Raw genomic sequence first — 21837 nt, forward strand, 5'->3', positions numbered from 1 at the left:
ACCAAATTACATCCAAACATGAATTTTGAAAAACAAAAAAATGTAATAAATTTGCACTCTTCCTCGTGATGCACACATGCCAACTCAATGATTTGGTTTCTTGGCAAATTACAGGATGAAAATTAAAAATAAACTTTAAATTTTCAAAAATTACGACTGTGATTGTTTTGGTTTGCAGTTACTTGTTAGGCTCCATTTATGAGTTTGGTCTCTTGTTGTTGTTGTTGTTGTTTTTTTTTTTTTTTTTTTTTTTTTAACGTGGATTTTGTTCTTCAATAACTTGGATATACTTTATGCAAACTAGAAATATGAGAAGTGTATTAGATTGTAGGCAACGATTTAATTGTCATGCGAATTTTGTTACAAAATAAAAAATTAACAATACTATAAATTTAAAAAAATAATAATAATAATAATAAAAAAAGTATTTAAGGACAACAATCATTGAAGTTTTTTTTTTTAATTTTTAAATTTTTATAACTAGATATCCAGATCAACTTGTACACACCTCAACTAATCTCAAGATTATGAAGTTAACAATCAAGCAAACCTCTAGTGACTCTTTAGAATGATTCAAACTCGAAATTTTAAATTTTATTCTCGGGTAAATTACACAAACACCCCCTCAGGTTTATGTTTAATACAGATACCCCCCTCACATTCGGGAAGTTACATCCCCACCCTTGAGGTTAACAATTGCATTACAGAAACACCCCTGCCGTCATATGGCCATTAAGGCCATCAAAAGAATCTTGATGACATCAGCCCAAACAAGTTTAATTGACTAAATTACCCTCTATGAGACCTGTAAGTTGGAAGCTGCTAATAAAAGGTAAATGAATCTCAATCAAACTCAATGAGAAAAACAGAGGAACTGAAAAATAAATAAATAAATAAATAAATAAATAAAAAGAGGAGGAGAGTCTTGAGTTCAATATCTTCATCTTCTATTTTCACAAAGTGCATTACCCAAAGTGCTAATAACAGTTAATGCTCATGTACAAGCACGAAATAATTCTTCTCGTATGATCCTGTTGATCAAGTTTGCACTCCTCCAAACAACTTTGCTTTGCCACCTGAAAACACAAACGTGAGCTAACCGGCGGGTGTGTGCCGGAAACCCCTCCGATGCCTAAGTTAGCAACTAGACAATAGACAATAAGCTCTGTGTATTCTAGAGTAAAAATTGGGATACATGTCCATAGGTCTGGTCATGAGCTTTTATAGACTTTACTTTGGCACAATCCTAGTAGAATTCCAACTCTCCCTATGAGAGTCCTCCTAGGAATCACACACCTTACTCACTACTAACCAAGTGAGATGATTTTGCACAATCCTAGTAGGACTCTACTCTCCTTAGCAGAGTTCTACTAGGAGTCTCATCACTGCAAGCCAAGTGAGATGGTTGAACCCTTTACCTCGGTTATACATTTCTGACCGAACTGCCTTATCTCGGTCCCTTGCCATTCGGACTGTGTGATCGAAAGCCGATCTATCGAATGCCACCCTACCGAGCTATACACAGCTCGGCCCTCGCTATTGATGTTACCTCAGTTTTGTCTATTTAGACCGAGGTAACTGCAGCAGTCTCCGACCGAACTAACAAGGACGAGGTCCAACTTGCGAAGCCCAAACACCTCGGCCCATAGTTCAATCTAAATCCGAAATATGAGATGTCTTCTTGGCCTAAGACAGAGCTATACCAGCCCTTATCTCGGCCCATTGCGCGGCCTAACTTCCAAAGAAGACTTTTCCTAGCTCAGCCCAATTTGTTTACAAATTACCCTCTCAATTGCCCCTTAATTCCATCTGCGTAGCATGATTGGGATTATTTTTCCTCCAGTCGAGCTAAGAATGCCCTACTCTGCCGAGCTAAAAAGTTTGCTCGGCCCCCAATAAGCCTTGTCAGTTGCTCAACATGTTCTTCCACTAATCTGGTACGACGTCATTCCCAAGATACATGGCGTGCCCCCAATGTCCTCGTTCTCTTGTTACCACCGTCATGCCAAAAATTTGAATAGCCCTGCTTTTTTGCCTTCAACGTATATATCCTTCGAATTTGCAATCGTATGGCCAGTCGTTCTTCTGTGTCTCGCTGAGTAGACTAACTCGGTTTATACTAACCCTGCCAACCTGTTTTGGCCGAGATAACCATCTCGGTCCAAGAATTCAAAAATTTGTTGGTCAAACCTGCCAACTTACTTTGGCTGAGGTAACCATCATCCTGGCCAAAGAGTTCAAAAATTTATTGGTCAAACCTGCCAACCTGCTTTGGCCGAGGTAACCATCATCCCGGCCAAAGAGTTTCAAAAATTTTGTTGGTCATACCTGCCAACATGCTTTGACCGAGGTAACCATCATCCCGGCCAAAGAGTTCTAAAAATTTTGTTGATCATACCTGACAACCTGCTTTGGCCGAAGTAACCATCATCCCGGCCAAAGAGTTCCAAAAATGTTGTTGGTCATACCTGCCAACCTGCTTTGGCCGAGGTAACCATCCTCCCGGTCAAAGAGTTCAAAAAAATTTGTTGGTCATACCTGCCAACTTCCTGCAGCCCAGATCCTTATCTCGGCTTAGGAGAGCTAAATGTTGTTTATTCTTGCCAACCTTCTTTAGCGCGGATCCTTATCTCGGCTTGAAGAAGAGCTAAATGCTTGGCCATTCTTGCCAAACTTCTTGATTGCCCCCTAGTCGGGCAAAGACTTGTTGGTCAAACCTACCAACCTCTTTAGCCTAGATCCTTATCTCGGCTGAAGAATAATAAGTGTTGGTTTTTCCGGCCAACCTCTAAGTTGGTTATTCTTGCCAATCTAGAGTAAAGTGTTTGGTTATTCCAACCAAACGTCCTGCAGCCTAGATCCTTATCCTGAGCTTAGGAGGGGTGTTTGTTTTTCTAGCCAACCTCTAAGTTGGTTATTCCTGCCAACCTAGAGTAAAGTGTTTGGTTATTCCGACCAAACATTCTGCAACCTGGATCCTTATCCTGGGCTTAGGAGGGGTGTTGGTTTTTCCAGCCAACCTCTAAGTTGGTTATTCCTGCCAACCTAGAGTAAAGTATTTGGTTATTCCGACCAAACGTCTTGCAGTCTGGATCCTTATCCTGGGCTTAGGAGGGGTGTTGGTTTATTCCAGCCAACTTCTTCTGTTGCCCCCCAATCGGGCAAAAACTTTTCAGAAAGAGTTGGTCAAACCTCCCAACCCACTTTGCCCCTAGTTGGGCAAAGATTTTTGCGCGGTCGGTCCTACTTGTTAACCGTGTTATCTTTTGCCGAAGGTGTTTTGTCCGACATCCTTGTTGTGCCAGACTCTGCCTTGGTGCGCGCCCCATCTTCTTTTACCTTGATGTGTTGGTGCACTCTCTCCATCAGGGCTTCCATAGTAAGGGGCAGCGTCATTGTCATTGAATCCCTCAACTCAGTTCACGATATTTTGCTTCAGTCAATTTTACACCATCAAATAGATACTGCTCCTCTTCTATATAATCTCTGAGCTCTTTCAGTTTCTTCAAATACTCTTGCCTTGAAACTTTCCTTATAGCTCCAATGCCATATTCCTCCAAAGCATTAGATCTCTGAACAGCTTCTTCTTCCTCCCTCTATGTTAATTTTGGCTCAGCTAGCTTCATCGTTGCTGCTGCATCCCTCTCTTTGGTCACGCAATTGTTCTTCCTCCGACTCAGAACCATCATCATCATCTTGAGAAGTTCGTCTTTTAACTCGTCTTTCTTCTTCACTGCTCTTCTTTTTTTTTCGAATATTCCTTCTCTGTCTTCATCTTCTTCGACTTTCTCTGCTTCGAATCCTGCTCCTCTGTCTCCGACTCTTTTTTTCTTCCATTTGCCTTTTATCTGGCTCTTCATAGACTCTATGTCAATTGCCATTCTTCTTATTACTTTGTCTTGCTCCCTTACGTGATCTTCGAGAACCTGAGGATCTATCTTCCGCCTTTGTCTATCAGGGCTTTGAGAGCGGTGTGGACTTGAGCCCTGTCTTTCTCTTGCTTCTCTCCGCGGATTCCTTCGCTGGGGATCCAATTTCGCCATGGGTGGGATAGAAAGTAAACCTTCACACCTCTCACCCCCTTCTGGTGTTTGCCCATCAATAGCAGATTGTGGCAAGTCTTCATTGTGCGCTATTGTTTTCAATTAGAGAGGAAAACTTAATCAAGAGGTTTTGCTCTTTGTGAAATTCCCACAGACGGCGCCAATTGTACGAGCACGAAATAATTCTTCTCGTATGATCCTATTGATCAAGTTTACACTCCTCCAAACAAATTTGCTTTGCCACCTGAAAACACAAACGTGAGCTAACCGGCGGGTGTGTGCCGGAAACCCCTCCGATGCCTAAGTCAGCAACTAGACAATAGACAATAAGCTCTGTGTATTCTAGAGTAAAAATTGGGATACCTGTCCATAAGTCTGGTCATGAGCTTTTATAGACTTTACTTTGGCACAATCCTAGTAGGATTTCAACTCTCCCTATGAGAGTCCTCTTAGGAATCACACATCTTACTCACTACTAACCAAGTGAGATGGTTTTGCACAATCCTAGTAGGACTCTACTCTCCTTAGTAGAGTTCTACTAGGAGTCTCATCACTGCAAGCCAAGTGAGATGGCTGAACCCTTTACCTCGGTTATACATTTCTGACCGAACTGTCTTATCTCGGTCCCTTACCATTCGGACTGTGTGATCGAAAACCGATCTATCGAATGCCACCCTACCGAGCTATACACAGCTCGGCCCTCGCTATTGATGTTACCTCAGTTTTGTCTGTTTAGACCGAGGTAACTGCAGCAGTCTCCGACCGAACTAACAAGGACGAGGTCCAACTTGCGAAGCCCAAACACCTCGGCCCATAGTTCAGCCTAAATCCGAAATATGAGATGTCTTCTTGGCCTAAGATAGAGCTATACCAGCCCTTATCTCGGCCTATTGCGTGGCCTAACGCGCGGCCCAACTTCCAAAGAAGACTTTTCCTAGCTCGGCCCAATTTGTTTACAAATTACCCTCTCAGCTCATATGGCCAAAAAATAAATGAGCATACATAGTCATGTCCCCTTCACAAAACATGTAAGGGGACATCTTCCTAATTTAGTGAAATATATCATGTTCCCCTTTACAAGAATATATACAAAAATATATTATATTGTCCCCATTTACAAAAATATACCACATTACCTACACAAAAATATATCATATAATTTGTCTTGAAACATTACATTTCTTGTTCCATCTCATATGGCATGCTGCATAATTTCCAACCATCTGATACAAATAACAAGAATAAACAAAAATTAGTTCTATAACAAGAATACAATAACAAATAGAGTAACAAGTTTATAATTAATTATTAAATGAGCAATACATGAGCCAAATACCATGCTCAAGACATACTCCATTTACTGGACTGCACTCCAGGCTGCCCTTCATCCTACAATATCACATCAAATAAAAATATAATGACACTAAATAAGTAATGTTTCAATGCATTCAATAGTCAAGTATGTGATACTTACATGTTGTCCCCCTACCACTGTTGAAGTAGAACCTCTACCACTTGCACCTCTTCCAGTTGGAATTCCATGACCTGAACCTCTACTATTACTTGTGCAATTGCCACCTGCATTACTCTCTCTAATAGAAATTCCACTTCCTAGGCTTGAACCTTTTCTACTTTCTTGGCTCATTGCAACCCCACTTGTTTGCCTTGCTGTAGAAACACTTGAACCACTAATTGAGCTAGATTTACCCTTTCTCTTCACAGGAGCCCTTTGACAAGTCCTTTTGTTGTGCCCAATTTCTTTGCATATGGTACATTTAATAGTGCATGACCTTCTAGAATCACTAGCTCCAGGGGTAGCTTCACCAACTTCCCTTCTCTTACTATTTGGAGGCCTACCAGGCAGTCTTTTAAGAATTGGAGGCTTCAAAGCTTCTTCTGGAACTTCATCCCACATACTCTCATCATGTATGGGATGAATAATATCCCCATATGCACCTAAGAACTTATGCCTCTGATAAGCTTGATCACAAAATGTTTCAATGTTCATTCTCCTATGAGAAATACAAGCAGCTGCATGCTTGCAAGGGACTCCACTAATGTCCCAAACTCTACAACAACAGGACCTACTTAGGAGGTTTACAATGTGTACAGTAACACCTTCCATCACTTGATATTCATCTCCACCAGCAAATGTGATCTTGCACATCCTTGATTTGAAGACAAGCTCATCTAACTTCTTCCTAATGGTAGGGGTCACCAAATTTTCCCATGTAGCAGCTTTTTCAAATCTTTTATGCAATTTTCCCATTAATTTGGTCCTAATACTTTCCAATATTGTAATGACAGGTTTCCCTCTTATATTCCTAATCCAATTGTTAAATGATTCAACCATGTTGCTAGTGATATGGTCACTTTTCACTCTAGGATCAAAGGTGTGTCTAGCCCAAACTTCTGGTTTCAAGTCATTTAACCATTTATAGGCTGGTCTTGACACCTCTTCAATTTGCCTCATAGCTGTGTTATAATCCTTCTGAGTATATGCTCTAGCTGCAGCCCAAAATGATCCCCTAAGCTTCAAACCAGGAAATTTTGATTTAAAATTATTGAACAGGTGTCTACAACACCTCCTGTGAGTTGCTTCAGGCATGACTTCCTTCAAGGCAGGTTCAATGCTCTAAAACAAAATAAAAGTGAACAAAAGGTTATATTATAAATGCATAAATTCATTAGACAAATTACAAACTAAATTATTTCATTTCACAGTGCATAAATTTACCTTTTGGCCATCTGACATTATAATCCATGGCTTGCTTTGAGGACCATCATCAATAATGGTGCGCAGATGGTACAAGAAGAATCTCCAACTCCCCTTGCATTCACACTCTACCACAGCATATGCTAAAAGAAATAGACCATTATCCCCATCCAAGGCCACAACAGCTAGCAAGACTCCACCATAAGGACCTTTCAAATGACACCCATCCACACCTATAAAAGGTCTACAACCATCTTTGAACCCTTTCTGCATTGCTGCAAGTGATATGAATATCCTCTTGAACATAACTACATCTAATTTAGGACCAACTCTGTCCCTTTCAATTTTAACCAAACTTCCTGGGTTAGTCTTCATTATTTCATTTGCATACTTCGACAACTTACTATATGATGCAACATGATTACCCTCAATTGCTTCCAATGCCTTCCTCTTCCCTCTATAAAGTTGCATTCATGAGGCTTCTACACCATACTTTTCAGTCAATTCATTGTGCATAGCTTCAAGAGTCATCCCTGGATTACCCTTAAGGATTCTTATGAATTTTTTTGCTATCCATGTTGATGTTGCTTCAGGATTCCTCTCTACTCTCACACAAGTATGGTCAGGCCCGAATGACTTAATTTTGAAAGTTAATCCATCAGGAAGGAGTGAGGCATGGATTCTCCAATTGCATCCCCTAGAACCACAATGAGCTGTTACTCTAACTCTATCATTCTTCAATCTCACCAATGTGAACCCTCTCTCAATGGCATATTCCCTCAAAACAGTCCTAAAGTGGGAGATATCTTCAAACATCATTCATTTCTCTAATGTAATTGTTTTCCCTTCTTTAATCTCAAACATATTTCCCTTTATAAACCTATCAGCATTTATAGCTTGTACATCCTGTTCATCACTAGAATAGTTCCCTTCATCATCATTTGATTCATAATCTGACAATCCACCAAGATTAGAACGGTTCCCATCATCCTCATGTATTTCTTCTTCAACTTCTTCACCATTCCATTCTTCATCTTCTTCATTTGAATCAGAAACCATATAAGCTTCATCTTCTTCACCATCTTCACAGTCAATATTGTTATCATCACCCAGTTCATTCCAATCCACATCACTATAATCATCCAAATCCCTGAACAAATCATTAACCATACTAGGCCTAGATCGAAAACCCATAGCTGACCTATTATTGCTTCCATGCTGCAAATGCATATCAGTCTCATGGGTCTCCTCGAAGCCCATAGGGGTTGAACTGTGTGCAACGTCAAAATAAATAGGAATTTCTTTAATTCCTACATATAATCCAAACATTCTAAGGAAATCCTGGTCACATTTGAGTTCAATCCTAACTTTTGACCTTGGTACCACACCATATAAATCCAATGCAATCCCATGACTTGTAGGGACATTACTTAATGCAATTTCACAACTATCCGCAATTAAATCCATATGGTTGTACTTGTCTGGGTCTATATTTAGAATGTGATTAACAGATCCTTTATAATGAACCACTATATCATGCCACATTTCAGTAGCCATTTCCTGATATAATAAGTAAACAATAGACAAATCATGTCTACAAAAATGAGAACTCAGTTTATCCCCAATATCCATTTAAAAAAAAAAAAAAAAAGTTTATCCCCCAATATTGTACAAAATCAGTTTCCTCAACATTAATATGTTTAGTTTGATTTTCATAATCTGTTTATGAATTTTTTGATAAAAAAACTAAAAACTAATTTATTGAAATAAAATAACAAATAAAAAATACTCATCAATTTCATATAGTTTTACATTTTTGAAAGAAAAAAAAAAGTCTCAAAATTTAAATATATATATCTTTTTCGTATTTATTTTTGTCGAATTAATTTTAATTAAAAAAAAATAGAAAACTGATTTTGGAACAAAACCAAACAGACTATGAAATCAAGTATTTTTGTCACAACATTAATGAAATTACAAACTTCATACATAAAGCACAATTAAACCCAAGTAAAAAAATTGGTGATTTAACCCCCCCCCCCCAAAAAAAAAAAAACGAACAATTAATAAATAAGTTCAGAACTCAAATGACCATCCTACGAAGAACATATAAACACCATTACAGGTATATGGATAAGGTTTGTGCAAAATGAAGTTCCCAGGCAAAAAAAAAAAAAAAAACAACAATACTAAAAGGTAACAATGTTCAAATCACAGTTTGTTTCTGTCTTCAACATTAAAAAAAAAAAATGTTCATTAACAATGTCCAAAGAATGTTCTGTCCTAAAAAAAAAAAAAAAACAACACTAAAAGGTAACAAAACCAAACAGACTATGAAATCAAGTTTTTGTATTTGCTTGTCTTCAACGTCTTAGTTCAAATCACAAAAACACCATATATAAATACAAAAACTCAACATGTTTTGAACATGGGTAACAATGTTTAAACCTTAATCAAAAATTTATGGAGAAAAACGAAATCATACAAACTAAATTTCAATTTGTACAAAAAAACATAGTACAAAACCTATTTTTTACTTCCACCAAACCTCAAACTCATCTACAAAAAATAAGAAATTACTTACACTGATCGTTCATGGAGAAACCCCTTCACAGAGAATACCTTGATCTTTGTCTTCAATGAGTCTTGAGTCTTTCCTCTACACTCTTCTCTTTTTATCTCCTCTCTACACTCTTTTCTCTGGAGGCTTCTAAGTCTTTCCCTCCAAATAAGGCTTGTGGTAGGTGAAAAAAGATGTGCTGAGATGACAAATAAAATATCTCTATTATTTTAATATTTTATATGTATAAAAGTTAAGGATAAACATGATATTTTATCGTAAATATTAACAGCGTTAAAGAATTAGACTGTCAAGGGGATTAGTGTAATTTTCTAAATGTAAGGGAAGGACTGTAATAAACTTAAACCTCAGGGGGTGTCAGTGTAATTTATCCTATATTCTCAAATCTTTACTGTTCGACGAATCTTTTAGGCAAAATTTTATGTTACCAAACATTTCTGATAAAAATATATCAATCATGACAGATCATGTAATGACATGGTCACATGCAAATGTTAAAGTAATGTGAAATTAATTTATAAATATTGTCAGCGGGATTTGTGTTGTCAAATTTAGAAATATTGTCATCACATTTAATATTCGCATTTGACCAACGCAGTGGTCAGTCAAGCTTAATCATTATGTTTGATTTTAAATTTTTAATATAATTTTTAAGTTTTTTATTAGTATTTTGTATTTTTGTATCTTTTAATTAATTTTTTTAGTATTTCTTTTATAAAAGATTTTGATACAATTAAGAAATAAAATATTTCTAAAAAACATTTAACAATTTTACTAAATCTAAAAATAATAATAATAAAAATAAAATAAAAAACATTTTACTAAATATAAATCACATCAAGTTCCCCTAAACAATAAGGTTCGGCCTGGTCTTGAATTTTTAGTCTAAACATGGCCTACTAAAAAAAGCTTGTCAAGCTAAGCCTACGGGCTTGCAGGCTTAGGCATACCATTTTAGGCGTAAATTGAATTAGTCAAAATACTTGTAAATTGACCCCGATATCCACTTATCAAGAGAAAAAAAACCATTTCATATCAATAATGAAGATACTAGAGCTAAAATTTATGTGTCAATATCAGCAAAATATGAAACACAACCGAATAATAAAACAAATACTACGCTCATGATTACTGTGATTTTTACTATGATAAAAGAATTATAAGAAATACTTGTGAATCGAGATCAATTGAATATATAGGAAGAAAGAGAAAGACTCGGTCAGTCTGGTACCTGTTTTTTAAGTTGTATGGTGCTTGGTTACAAAGAAGCCTCTACATAATCCAAGTCAAGCTTTGGACGCACAATTTGATGATCAACAGAACTGTTATTCACTCTCCTATTTTTCAAAATTACTGCCGATTCCTTCATTAGATTAATGTACTTTTTCCGTACTCTTGACAGAGGATGAGCCTCTATAGCTGCATTTTCACAATAAGCTTCTTTTAATATCGCTGTGCAGGTCTTGTTCCTTAGAGATAAGTAAAACATGTAGGGATGCCGTTCAAATGCCTTGTGGACTTTTTGTGGCAATCCGAGGTACTTACGGAGGCAAATAATCTTCTTCCTCTCAGCAGCATGCTCAACAAAGAGGCTAAGCAACTCATGAAGCATGCCCACAACCCGTTTCTCCGCAACATCACCATCTGTATTCAAACCTGAATAATCCTCATACGGTGAGACATATGGAAGCTTCTGAAACTCATCTAACCAATTTGAAATCTTCTTCTTCAACCTCAAATGCTTTGATGGAAATAGTGGAAATGCAATTGCCTCCATTGGCCCCCCACCATACCCACTTCTTTTTATCGCATTCTTCTGCATTACTGACAAAACCCTTTCATCACTCTCAACAGCCAGTCCCTTCAACCCACCTTCCATCTCCACAATTCTGAAACGCCCATCAAGATTCCTTTCCGGGTATCGCAAAAAATCATCTGGCAAGCCCAAATTCCATTGCACCCCCTGAATTATCTTCAATGGCAACCTCTTCTCACCACTCATCAATACCAACTTCTTCAACCTCTGTTCAAGATCAACCTTACAGTCCCAATAAACCTCACTCTCCTCTCTATCAAGCTTAACAGCTTCTGGGGTCAGCCTAAACCATGGAAGATCGTACTCGGGGCCAGCAAACTCCTCAAAAACAGATGGGTATTGCCTCAGGAACCTAGCAACCTTAATAGGTACCCCCAATTCTTTACCTCTCTTTGATACAGCGGAGATGGGGATGCATCCATCGGGTGCAGCAGTGATGCAATTCTTGACAGCAATTAAGGGTTTGAGTTCAATGGACTTGTAGATAGACTCGATTGAGTCATAATACGAGTCTTTCTTCCATTTCATGTACACATCTACATAGTTGCACTTCTGGATGTATATATAAGCAGGTTGTTGTTGGTATAGGAAGGTAAAAATAGATAATTTAGAAGATGAGAACAGTAGATTTCTGAGATTTATAGGATTACGTTGATTGAGAAACATTGTTCGTTCCTTTGGTTTCTAGAATGTCTAGGGTTTTGGTTAGCGGTTATAGGGTTCAAAAGGGCACGGTTATTCAAGATGCAAATGGTTCGGTCACTTAGTTGTCACCAATCAGGACTCACCATATTCCTTTAACTGCCACAACACTTAAGCATCTCCTTCATTATGGAATTTAATGGGGCTGTGAAGGGCAACAATGGTGAGACTAAGGTTAAGCCAAACAAGCTCACTTGATCTCCCATCTCCCTCTTTTATTTGAATGAACCTGCAAGATTTAAAGAGCCAAAGCACATAAAAAAGCAAAACTACACACTAATACTAGTTAAGAGTTAATATCTAACTATCATAAATCATTTTAATTTTTTTTTTGTGAGCCACTATTTACAATATAGATTTACTAGCGAATAACCCGTGTCTAAAGGCACTATCAAACACAATCAACTAAAATGGAGTGCATCCCAAAATCATCATCTTACACTCAAAACTCACCGTCATCTAAAATTATCTAATAAAAAAATTCCACTCAAAATGAGGACAACACATCCACAAAACTACCAACCAGGGTGCCACTATTTTATTGCATAACTAACCAAAGTAATTTTTTTTAAAAAAAATAAAATAATAATAATCAAGGGGAAAAGAGAAATAAAAAAAAAAAAACAAAACAAAAATAGTAATAAAAATTTCTATAACTATTTGGGCAAACAAAATACTAATTTTATTCTTTATGGATGTGTTACCTAGACTGAAGAAATCTAATTATGTGAGACCAATATAATTGTTATACACCTTCATCTGAAAATTACTATGCAAACCTCATATGAGAGAAAACAAACAAACTCATCACAGTCTGATCAAAATTCCATTGAGAGACATAGTAAAAAATGAATACTCAATTCATTCACAGAATTTTATAAGTCCCTCTCTCTATGTAATATTTCTGCTAGACTTTGATGGTTGGAAGGAGTGTTTGCTACGTCATAAAATATTTGTTATGGTTTGGTTTGATACAATGATGGGAGATACAATAGACACGTGAGTCTCCCTTCCATTGCCATTTCTCTATCTAAAAACCTACTACATTCCCTAATAAAATCTAAGCATACATTGGGTACAAATAATGGATTTGGTTTATAACACAATATTCTTGTCTACCCTAATATATGTACAACAATTCATTAACACAAAATAGATTTATTTGAGTAAATCACAAAAAGGTATTATGAAGATGTAACAAATAAAGACAAAAGAAAAAAAAAAAAAACTAAATCAATTGGAGTACACACACTTCACTTCACTTCACATGGTCAATCTATATTAGTTATGCCTTTCAAGCATAAGCCATGCTACCCTTCATGCAACACATCCACAATGCATGGTGTATCTGTCATTCAGGACTAAGAATTAATTGAAATGGCAACATAATTTTCTCCATATTTCAAAAATATATTTTGAAACAAATTATTTGAAAGAAATCACAGAAAGGTATTATGAAGATGTAACATATAGACCAAGCTTCATTATAAAAAATAAAAAAAAATAAAAAAACTTGGAATACCTTGCACATGTTGTTTGAATTGGAGTTTGGTTGACATCATGTGTATGCGCACTTGGGTGGAATATGATTTTGGGGGAAAAAAGAAGAAGAAGAAGAAGAAGACACAGGTAGGTGTAAAAGAACATATGGAAAGAAATTGAGGGTCAGAAGAAGTTTACATAGAAATTGTAAGACAACATCAAATTTGCTAAGAGAAGCACATAAATATATAGGGGGTTAGAGGTTAGCCAAAGAACTCAAATGTATATGTATATGTATAAGACCAAAAAAAAAAAAAAAACCACTCTTTAACAATCAAAAGCCATATTCAAAATCAATATCAATATCAAAGTCAAGAACAATGCAAAGATAACAATATAATTTTCCAATTAAAAATAAAAAAAAATTAAAAATTAAAAAAGGAGAAAAGGAAAGGAAATGAAGCAAATAAAAGTATCACATAAACTAAAAAACCACAGGTAGGTCTTCTAACTTAAAAAAAGAAGTCATAAAATCAAATAAAAGTTTGAATACTGATCCATTGGCTATAATGGAGCCAGTATACAAAATCAAATAAAAGCTTTAGTTCCAAATCATTCAAACTAAAACCACAACAATTACAATCACCAGAAACTTACTCATTATTCAAAATTAAAGAAAGGGGTTTTCACCTACCCATCCTCACTTCCTAATCAACCAGCAAAACCCACACTAGTACTTTGAATCAACCAACACCATACAAAATCAACCAAATTAATAAAATTTGTGAGTGTCTTCTTCCAAACAAGCATGCCAGTTCTAGAAATCAATATACAGTGGTGTTGTTCAATCAAGTTTCTATAAATTGATTTCAGAAATTGAAGAAACAGAGAGCATATATAATATACTTTTTTTTTTTTTGTATACAAAAAGCTCATTGAATGAACAATTTGACGGAATTGCCAGAGAAACTTCGTCGTCTATAAAACTGAGCCCTAATTTCTGGAAGTAGAGTTTGGCTTCTCTCCATTTAGTTTGTATTTCAACTGTTACTGGAGCAAACAGTCTCAATGCTAGGATCATGACACGTCACTAATCATTTCAAATACCGGTTCAGATTTCACCACAGATACACAAGCCTTAGCCCTCGTTTGGCATGCGATAGTTTTAGCCTAAAAGCTAAAAAGTTACTAAAAAGTCTATAACCTATACAAAAAAATCAAAAATTCCCTTTTCTTTCTACTTTTTACGGTTCTCCACATCATGAAGGTTTGCCCATCAGTTTCCTAAAGGAACAATGGTTGTCTTTTCTCTTGAATTCATAACATAAAATCAGGATAATTTCTCTATGGGGACTTTCATCAAACAATTGGCATGCATGACTACAATGGAAGATGTTTGACTGGGCCTCATTCCAGAACAACCAAAAACAATAAAAATTTACAGACATCACAGAATTGCCTCTCACAAATGCATCTTAGATGATAAAAAAAAAAAAAAAAAAAAAAAAAAGGGACACAGAGAAAGAGTTCAGAAAACCTGTTGAATCATTCTAATCAATAGAGTTCTATATATCAACAAATGTCAAAATCGTCTGCGACACAGAGATAAATAAAGGGGAACATGGAGATAAATACAGAACTAACTTACGTAGTATTTTACTTGAGGACATTCGCCATGGAGATTTCGAACAGAGATGGACGGTGGTCAGCGACGGTCGTCGGTGAACACCAGGTCGGTGGTCGTCGTGGTCGTCAATGAACACCCAAGTCAGGGGTCGTCATTCTCTTCGGTGAATCCTGCTCATCTGGTTTCCCCCTCCCTCTCTCTCTCTCTGTTCTCTCTTTTTTGTGTTTTATTTTTCATTTGTTTGATATCCAAATTAGAACACGTGGGTTCCCCGTGCATCATATTTTTCGAAGGAAAACAACTTTTGAGCCATTCGAACCACCGCCCATACGGGCTCTGTGGCGGAACTGTATGATTATTACTATGTTTTAAACCCCATTGCAGCTAACCAAACGCGGCCTTAGGTTCTGTGTGCTTTTGACACTCATATCATACCCCCAAAAGCAGAACACATAGAGATAGAGATAATTCACGCATCAAAATTTCCTAATGACTATTACAGGAGTTTGGTTCGGTTCCTCTGTAACTCCCCAACCCAATATTGTCGCGTCTCTTAAATTTCGAACTAAACCCAAATCTTTAAAGCTTCATGCCTCCTCCTCACTCTTTGATTTCCCTCTCGCAAGCAAGATCATGGTTAAAAGTATGTTTTCATCTTCCTTTTCTGTTTTATATATGTAATTTATGTTGATATATATATATATATAGCTGGGTTGATTTATGTGTATTCATCTTCCTTTTCTGCTTCACATAACTATATATATGTTTCTGTTATTTAGCTGGGTTGATTTATATTTTCTTCTTGGAATAATTGAGTTTCTGATTATCTTTCCAGTTTATAATTTAGTTATGTGAACACTACCTGTTTGCTTGATGTGAAAAATTAAAACTTAGGAAATGGGTTCTGTTAAGAAGAAGAGCCATTTTGTCAATTCAATATTGTTTAGGCTAAATTGGATGTCTTCAATATAGTTTTTGCTTTTCACAGAAAATAAATAAATAAAACCCCAATCAATTAAGTTGAATTATGGACTAGGCATGACTGCCTAAGATGTTTTGGAATAGAGCATTTCAAGCCTTTCATATCATTTTCCTGTATAATGAGGTAGAATAAAAAATTAAAAGATCTTTCCTTTATCCATAAGTGCTCATTCTGATTTTATTTTTTTCAATGAAGTTTAGAAATTTTACTTTAGTAAGCACTTCATGAACATACTTAACGTCGATTTTTGGTCGCAATCAAACGGAATTGATTGGATTGATACGTTTGGATGTAGTATTGAGTAGTTGGGTGGATTATTATTATTATTATTATTATTTTTTGCCTAGTGTATTTGCATTAGGTTGCGTGGATTAGATGAGGAGAGAGAATGCCTAAGAAGGTATGGTTTTGTATTTAATAAAATGGAGAAAGATTCAAAAGAATGATGGACTCAAATCTAACTCCATTCACAAAGACTTTAAAATCTTCAAATCGCTTAGGATTCCCATGGCAAAGGACCCAAGTGGTTACCTGACAGTTGATTCAACAGCTAGGTGCCAATATTTTCTCTTTTTCACTTTATCGTTCATCTAACATCGACATCACAAGATTAATTTCCTGCAATATATGACTGATATATTTCCATGTTAGATGTTCATGATTGAGAAGTTGCATTGTAATGCATAATGTCGTACCATTAGCTTAGCTAAATGCATTAGGACATGGATGTCTAGTTCATAATATTCGAAGAAGGGGCAAGGCTTCAATTTTACATGGACTGCACTTGGACTTCTGTAATTAAGTGTGGGATCAACATGAGTGTTCATTTCATGTTTTTAATTAGTTCATGACTGTTTGACATGCTTATTTAGGCTTTATTTGGTTTAGTAGTTAAGGGTGATTTTGTTACTTTCAATTTTGCTAGATTTGGGTTGTAGAAGTATGGATCCATCCAGGGATTTAAATTTTTTTTTTTTTTTTTTTTTTTCGGTCAAGCTGTATTATTGGATTGTTATTTGTGATTTTATTGGGTATAGAAAAGTCTTAATGGTCAAAGAGCCAAACTTATCTATTTCTGAGTCTTCTTTCTAGTAGAATTAGGGGAAATCTAGTAGCTTGTAGACACGTATGTAATCTTTCTATCCTATAAATTAAAGCTGAGGACATTGTGAAATTGTATTTGTTTGGTTTTGCATAACACTTGCAAAAGAGTAGTTGTACATATATTCAAATGCTTTCAAAAGATGCAATGCACTCATCTGTTGAATGCCCAAATTCTCTATTTCTCTTCAAGATGACATCAATTGTTGCCCGGACATAAGTTCTTACCTTGCATCATGAATGACAGATTTATCATATTCCACCACTGAGACTTGTTTAAGGAAGGAATTTTCAAATTTTGGCCAGATAGCCGAAGGTACATTTCATATATTTTTTTCCTTGGTTCATTGAGAAAAAAAAAAGAGAAAGTGACCTGTCTACCTATTTGTTCCATTACATGCTTCAAGTTTGCTAATTCTATCTAGTTTCACTGACAGTTAAGCTTGTTATGGATGAAAAGGCGAAGAGGTCAAAGGGGTATGCTTTTATTCAGTACACTAGTCAAGACGATGCCCTGCTAGCTCTAGAAAGCATGGATCACAAGGTTTTACTAGCTATTCTTGTCTTGTTCTTGATTTTTGTCTAATTTTTTTTTTTTAAACTTTAAAAACTAATATAATGCCCTTTTGCTTGTATCAGTATTTTGATGGCAGGGTGATCTTCGTGGAACTTGCAAAGCCAGGGCGCAATGCGTTTGGTGTATACCCAAAAACCACCGGACCACCACAAGAGCAGAACATTGCGAATCAAGATGAGGCAACGGAGTGAGTAGGAGTATCACTTTTCAGATTTCTGTTTGGCTTGCAAAGCCTGCAACAGGTTAGGCTTAGCCTAGTGTTTGTGCATTGTTGATTCAATCTTATATGAAAGATCCTTCAAAAAATGATTTTTCTGTCTATGTGATGGGCACAACATTGAATGTTTACTTGGAAGTAAATGAGTTGTTGAATTGCTAGCCATTTTTTGTTAAATGAATATACTGAATTACTGATAAGGTATTTTGTACAATAGAAGAAATCATTTGTGTGAACAAGGCATTGAATTTTTGTGTTTGTAGTAAAACTAACAATCATAAACACGTGATAGCCCCCAAAAGGAAAACCAATGTGCCTACAAGAAGAATTGTGTGCATGATGAGTAGAATGTGGGAATTTGCAACATTTGTTTGCTTTTGCTGAGAACAAATGGGCTTTTGACTTTTTGGCTTATTTTAGCCAAAAAAACAGTTTTTTTTAGCTTTACCCCAAACAGGATGATGTGGGGAAGTTTGTTAGAAGATCTCTGTCAAACTAGTTAAATTTTAATATATTTTAGTTAAGAAATTACTTTTTCTATTTTGGCTCTATACACTTTTTTCAAAAATAATAAAATAAAATATCTCCAAGAAACTCTCTATTCTTCTTCTATACTATTTAAATATTATTTCTATAGTGTATGAGTATAACAACACTCAAGTGTATTCTATTTTGTATAATCTTGAAAGCATTTGCTTTCTCTTCTTAAAACATTTACTTTCACTATGAAATTTGATGGAATTGTACATTTTCTTTTCACTTTCACTATGAAATTTGATGAAATTGTACATTTTCTATATGCTTTACATGAGAAAATTTCTCTCTCCAACCATATTATTTTGATCAACCACCATAGAAACCACCCCAGTCACTGCCCTGTCACTCTCCACCACCACCACATTACTCGAAACATTGGTGATTGCATGTAACGGAAACCCTACAACATTAACCCCTGAAGCGTAGAATGAGTAATGAACATGATTAATCTTATTAGGAAACACTAACACAAATGAAAAATCGATCACCCACTTCGTCCCATTTCCTGACACCGCCAATTTCCCAACTGTCGATTTAAGGCTCATTCCATCTACATTGTTGTGATCGATCACCACTTGATCAACGCTCGTGAATTGCCCGTCTAGCTTGACGATTGGCACCATATTTTTTGGTTCCCCACTAAACATGTTATTAATTATGTTTAGCCCTGAGATTTTACCTTTAATAGACTTTAACACAATGTTACCATCTCCAAGGAAAAACCCATTAGCAACCTGAACTTGAAATGGGTCTTCAATCACTATAGCATTATAATCCATGTAACAATTGTGTATTCTATTTTGTGCAGATTTAACTAGAATCCCGACACCACCAAAAACTGTTGCCTTATTGTAACAATGTACCCCTGTGAGCAAGTTAGCCTGACCCCTTAAGATGATTCCCGTGGCCGCTGAGAAAATGACAACGTCTGTTACTGCATTGTCATTGCTAGCAAGATCAATGGCAGTGCCCGAGAAATCTCTCTCCCCTTTATCACCACCGACTGTTGAGCGTTGTCCGAGGAAGCTGGTTGAGATGAAGGTCTCGTGTCCTTTCTGCACTAGTATTCCTTCGGAGGTGAAGTGGATGAAGAAGCAATCATGTATGCGGATCCTAGCTGAATCAATCACAAAAATTCCTCCACCACGATAGCTTGAGTCGAAGAGGATGTCGCGGAAGGTGATGTCCTCATAGGAGATCGGGCTTTTTTGATCGAAGTAACCTTCAGAGTTCGTCAGTGGCTGAGAATTTGGTGCCCATAACTCAATAAGATGTCTATCACTAGGAAATGTGTCTGATGCTCTAAAACTACCTCCTTGTACCTAGAGAGCCCGGCCAACATTGCTTATTTTAGAATGAAAATGAATAGAGAGATGGAAGAACACTTGCAAATCGGTATTAGTTGCGGTGTATTAGTTCAAGAATATCAACTGACACATATAATATATTTTTAAGAGAAGTCGGACAATATGAGCCTTATAATTAACCTTGTATCTAGCAAAAGTTATTCAGGTTTTCAGGTTTTACATGGCGTAGATTGTGTGTATCAAAGTATTGTGTTGGTAGGTTCTACCAATTTTATGATCGTATATCGCGTCATGAATGATATGAAATATCATGTAACGTATGACATGTAATGCGACAAGAGGACTTAATAATTTCTTTCCGTCTCCAAAATTGCTCAATTTAATATTAGGTGTTAAAGGTTGAGAATAAAGAGACATTAATGATGTGAATTAAAGAACTGTCTTTGGTTAATGCATTCATTCTCATGCATGAAACGCAGGACACATGCTGGCATGGACACGTGGCGAAAACTCATATGTGCGATGTGAAAAAGAAACTTTAAAAGTCAGTCTTGATTTTCAGAATTTTTTTTGTAAATTTTTTTTTTTAATTTGGTGAAAAAAATTGAAAAAATAACTTATTATTTTCAGATGATTTTACCCATTTGAGAACGGCAATAATTTTTAAACATTTCAAAATATCTATTTTATATTTGTTTTTATAAAAGTGTTTTATATTTTTTGGTAAATTACACTTACACCGTTGAGGTTTGGATTTAATAAATATCACTTCTGATGTTTGAAAAATTATATTGACCTCCCTGTTATTGTAATTATTTAGACAGAATTAACGTTAGTATCAAAAAGACATTGAATTTATACACTTTCTTTTTTTTTTGCTTTGCTTTACTATACTTCTTCTTTCTTTTTTTCTTTTTTTTGCTTTACTTTTTTTTTCCGATGTAATTTCCTCTATTTTTTAACTAATAGTTGTTTTTTTTTTAATATAAGTAAGGATCTGTGAAATGAGACTATTAATTATAAGGGTGAGAATGTAATTTTTTATAACGTCATGGGTTGAGACTTAATCGGACAAACCTTAGAGGTTTCAGTGTAATTTATCCTATACTTTATCAACAATCAGATTGCGAAAATAAAAAGATCACCAAAACTCTTTAGATCAATAAGTGCAAAAATAAAATTAAAAAAGGTTTGAAACAAAAGCAAAACGTTTGCGCCATGCGACTCCCAGAGAGAGAGAGAGAGAGAGAGAGGGGTACCAGGAAATTGCCAATACCAGAAGGGAACCTTATGGGTTTAGAGATCAAGTAATTGCCACCTTGCAAATCAATGACAACACCACCCAAATCTTTGATTCCAGGCAACAATTCAATCCCATTTTGCACTTGTAAAGCATCCTCCAATGCACTCTGTATTGCATCACTGCTATCTTGCGCCCCTGTTGGGTCTGCCCCATACACAATTGGATAGAATACTCTCTCCCTACTCTGTAAAAACAAAAAATGAATATTCTGAATCATAAATAATATTAAATTATTTATTCATTTGAAAAGTATCATTTAAAGAGGTGAATTATTTATTCATGACAGGTAATTTTGATAGCCTTAACTCTCTATAAATGAGGGCAAATCGAAATCAAACACAAAATTTCGTAAAGAAGTTCTCAAGAAGATCATTGGGATTGCTGATCAATAAAATCTCAATGACTTTGGTTTCTGGGTAATGAACATTTTAAAACAATGTCTCCAACACGTCTTACGTATATGTGTATGTAAATGTTTTGAAAAAAAAGAAAAGAAGAACAAAAATTTGTGTCACCTTTTTTATATTTGGAGCCACAGGAGATGGCTGTGGCTTTGCAGCTAGAACAGTGGTTGTTTTCTGTTGAATCTTTTTTTGGAATTCATAAGATTGTTGCTGTTGGAGAGAACATGAACATGTTTCTCCTGCCAAAAACAAGAGAAAAAAGAACAAAAATGGTGAAAAGGGCTTCATTGTAATGCCCTTTTTGGAAGACTCTCTAATTGTTAAAAACCATAGACAAGAGAGGGGGGAGGGTTTGTTAAATAGTCTTTATTGTAGGTTTTGAGTGTAAAATTGGATTTGACTTGGTTCAAAAAATATTTTTATGCAATGGCTACATCATGTT

At 35.9% G+C, this 21837-nt stretch overlaps 4 protein-coding genes across 8 annotated transcripts in view; 1 reads left to right on the forward strand and 3 right to left on the reverse strand.

Annotated features, from left to right (window-relative positions):
* Window positions 1-569: 569 nt before the first annotated feature.
* On the reverse strand, window positions 570-7230 carry LOC114293509 (uncharacterized). 3 transcript variants are annotated; one of them, XR_014339341.1, is made up of 5 exons: window positions 6781-7230; window positions 5518-6678; window positions 5380-5432; window positions 5180-5266; window positions 570-819 (listed from the first exon to the last, which is right to left on the reverse strand). XR_014339341.1 is itself a non-coding variant. In XM_082886044.1 (4 exons), the coding sequence occupies exons 1-3, from the start codon at window positions 7228-7230 to the stop codon at window positions 5385-5387; spliced, it is 1644 nt and encodes a 547-aa protein (XP_082742170.1). In that variant the 3' UTR covers window positions 5116-5266; window positions 5380-5384. The 3 variants fall into 3 exon arrangements, 2 of the variants coding, with proteins under 2 accessions (XP_082742170.1, XP_028093387.2); XM_082886044.1 differs by lacking the exon at window positions 570-819 and having other exon boundaries at window positions 5116-5266; window positions 5533-6678; XM_028237586.2 differs by lacking the exon at window positions 570-819 and having other exon boundaries at window positions 5116-5266.
* A 1858-nt stretch (window positions 7231-9088) lies between these two features.
* WTF9 (Ubiquitin carboxyl-terminal hydrolase family protein) lies at window positions 9089-15125 on the reverse strand. The gene is made up of 3 exons (XM_028237576.2): window positions 14989-15125; window positions 10572-12087; window positions 9089-9518 (listed from the first exon to the last, which is right to left on the reverse strand). Exon 2 carries the CDS (start codon window positions 11820-11822, stop codon window positions 10599-10601), a length of 1224 nt encoding a protein of 407 aa, XP_028093377.2. The 5' UTR covers window positions 11823-12087; window positions 14989-15125; the 3' UTR covers window positions 9089-9518; window positions 10572-10598.
* LOC114260033 (small RNA-binding protein 11, chloroplastic-like) overlaps window positions 14999-21837 on the forward strand; it is a 47297-nt gene continuing 40458 nt past the window's right edge. The window contains exons 1-5 of one of the 3 annotated variants that reach the window (XR_014339342.1): window positions 15457-15610; window positions 17298-17366; window positions 17488-17594; window positions 17690-17869; window positions 19190-20058. Coding sequence is in view for 2 of the 3 variants with exons in the window: in XM_082886051.1 (XP_082742177.1) it covers window positions 15457-15610; window positions 17298-17366; window positions 17488-17594; window positions 17690-17818 (459 nt within the window). In the remaining variant the exon portion in view is untranslated. Of the gene's footprint in view, window positions 15611-17297; window positions 17367-17487; window positions 17595-17689; window positions 18045-19189; window positions 20059-21837 lie in introns of those variants that run through there. The other 2 variants (XM_082886051.1, XM_082886050.1) reach the window with 2 other exon arrangements.
* LOC114293501 (polygalacturonase QRT3) lies at window positions 18486-21783 on the reverse strand. The gene is made up of 3 exons (XM_082886045.1): window positions 21507-21783; window positions 20948-21175; window positions 18486-19703 (listed from the first exon to the last, which is right to left on the reverse strand). The coding sequence occupies exons 1-3, from the start codon at window positions 21681-21683 to the stop codon at window positions 18648-18650; spliced, it is 1461 nt and encodes a 486-aa protein (XP_082742171.1). The 5' UTR covers window positions 21684-21783; the 3' UTR covers window positions 18486-18647.

The sequence above is a fragment of the Camellia sinensis genome, chromosome 9 (assembly GCF_055761805.1).
Source record: "Camellia sinensis isolate YWXY chromosome 9, ASM5576180v1, whole genome shotgun sequence".
Classification (NCBI taxonomy): domain Eukaryota; kingdom Viridiplantae; phylum Streptophyta; class Magnoliopsida; order Ericales; family Theaceae; genus Camellia; species Camellia sinensis.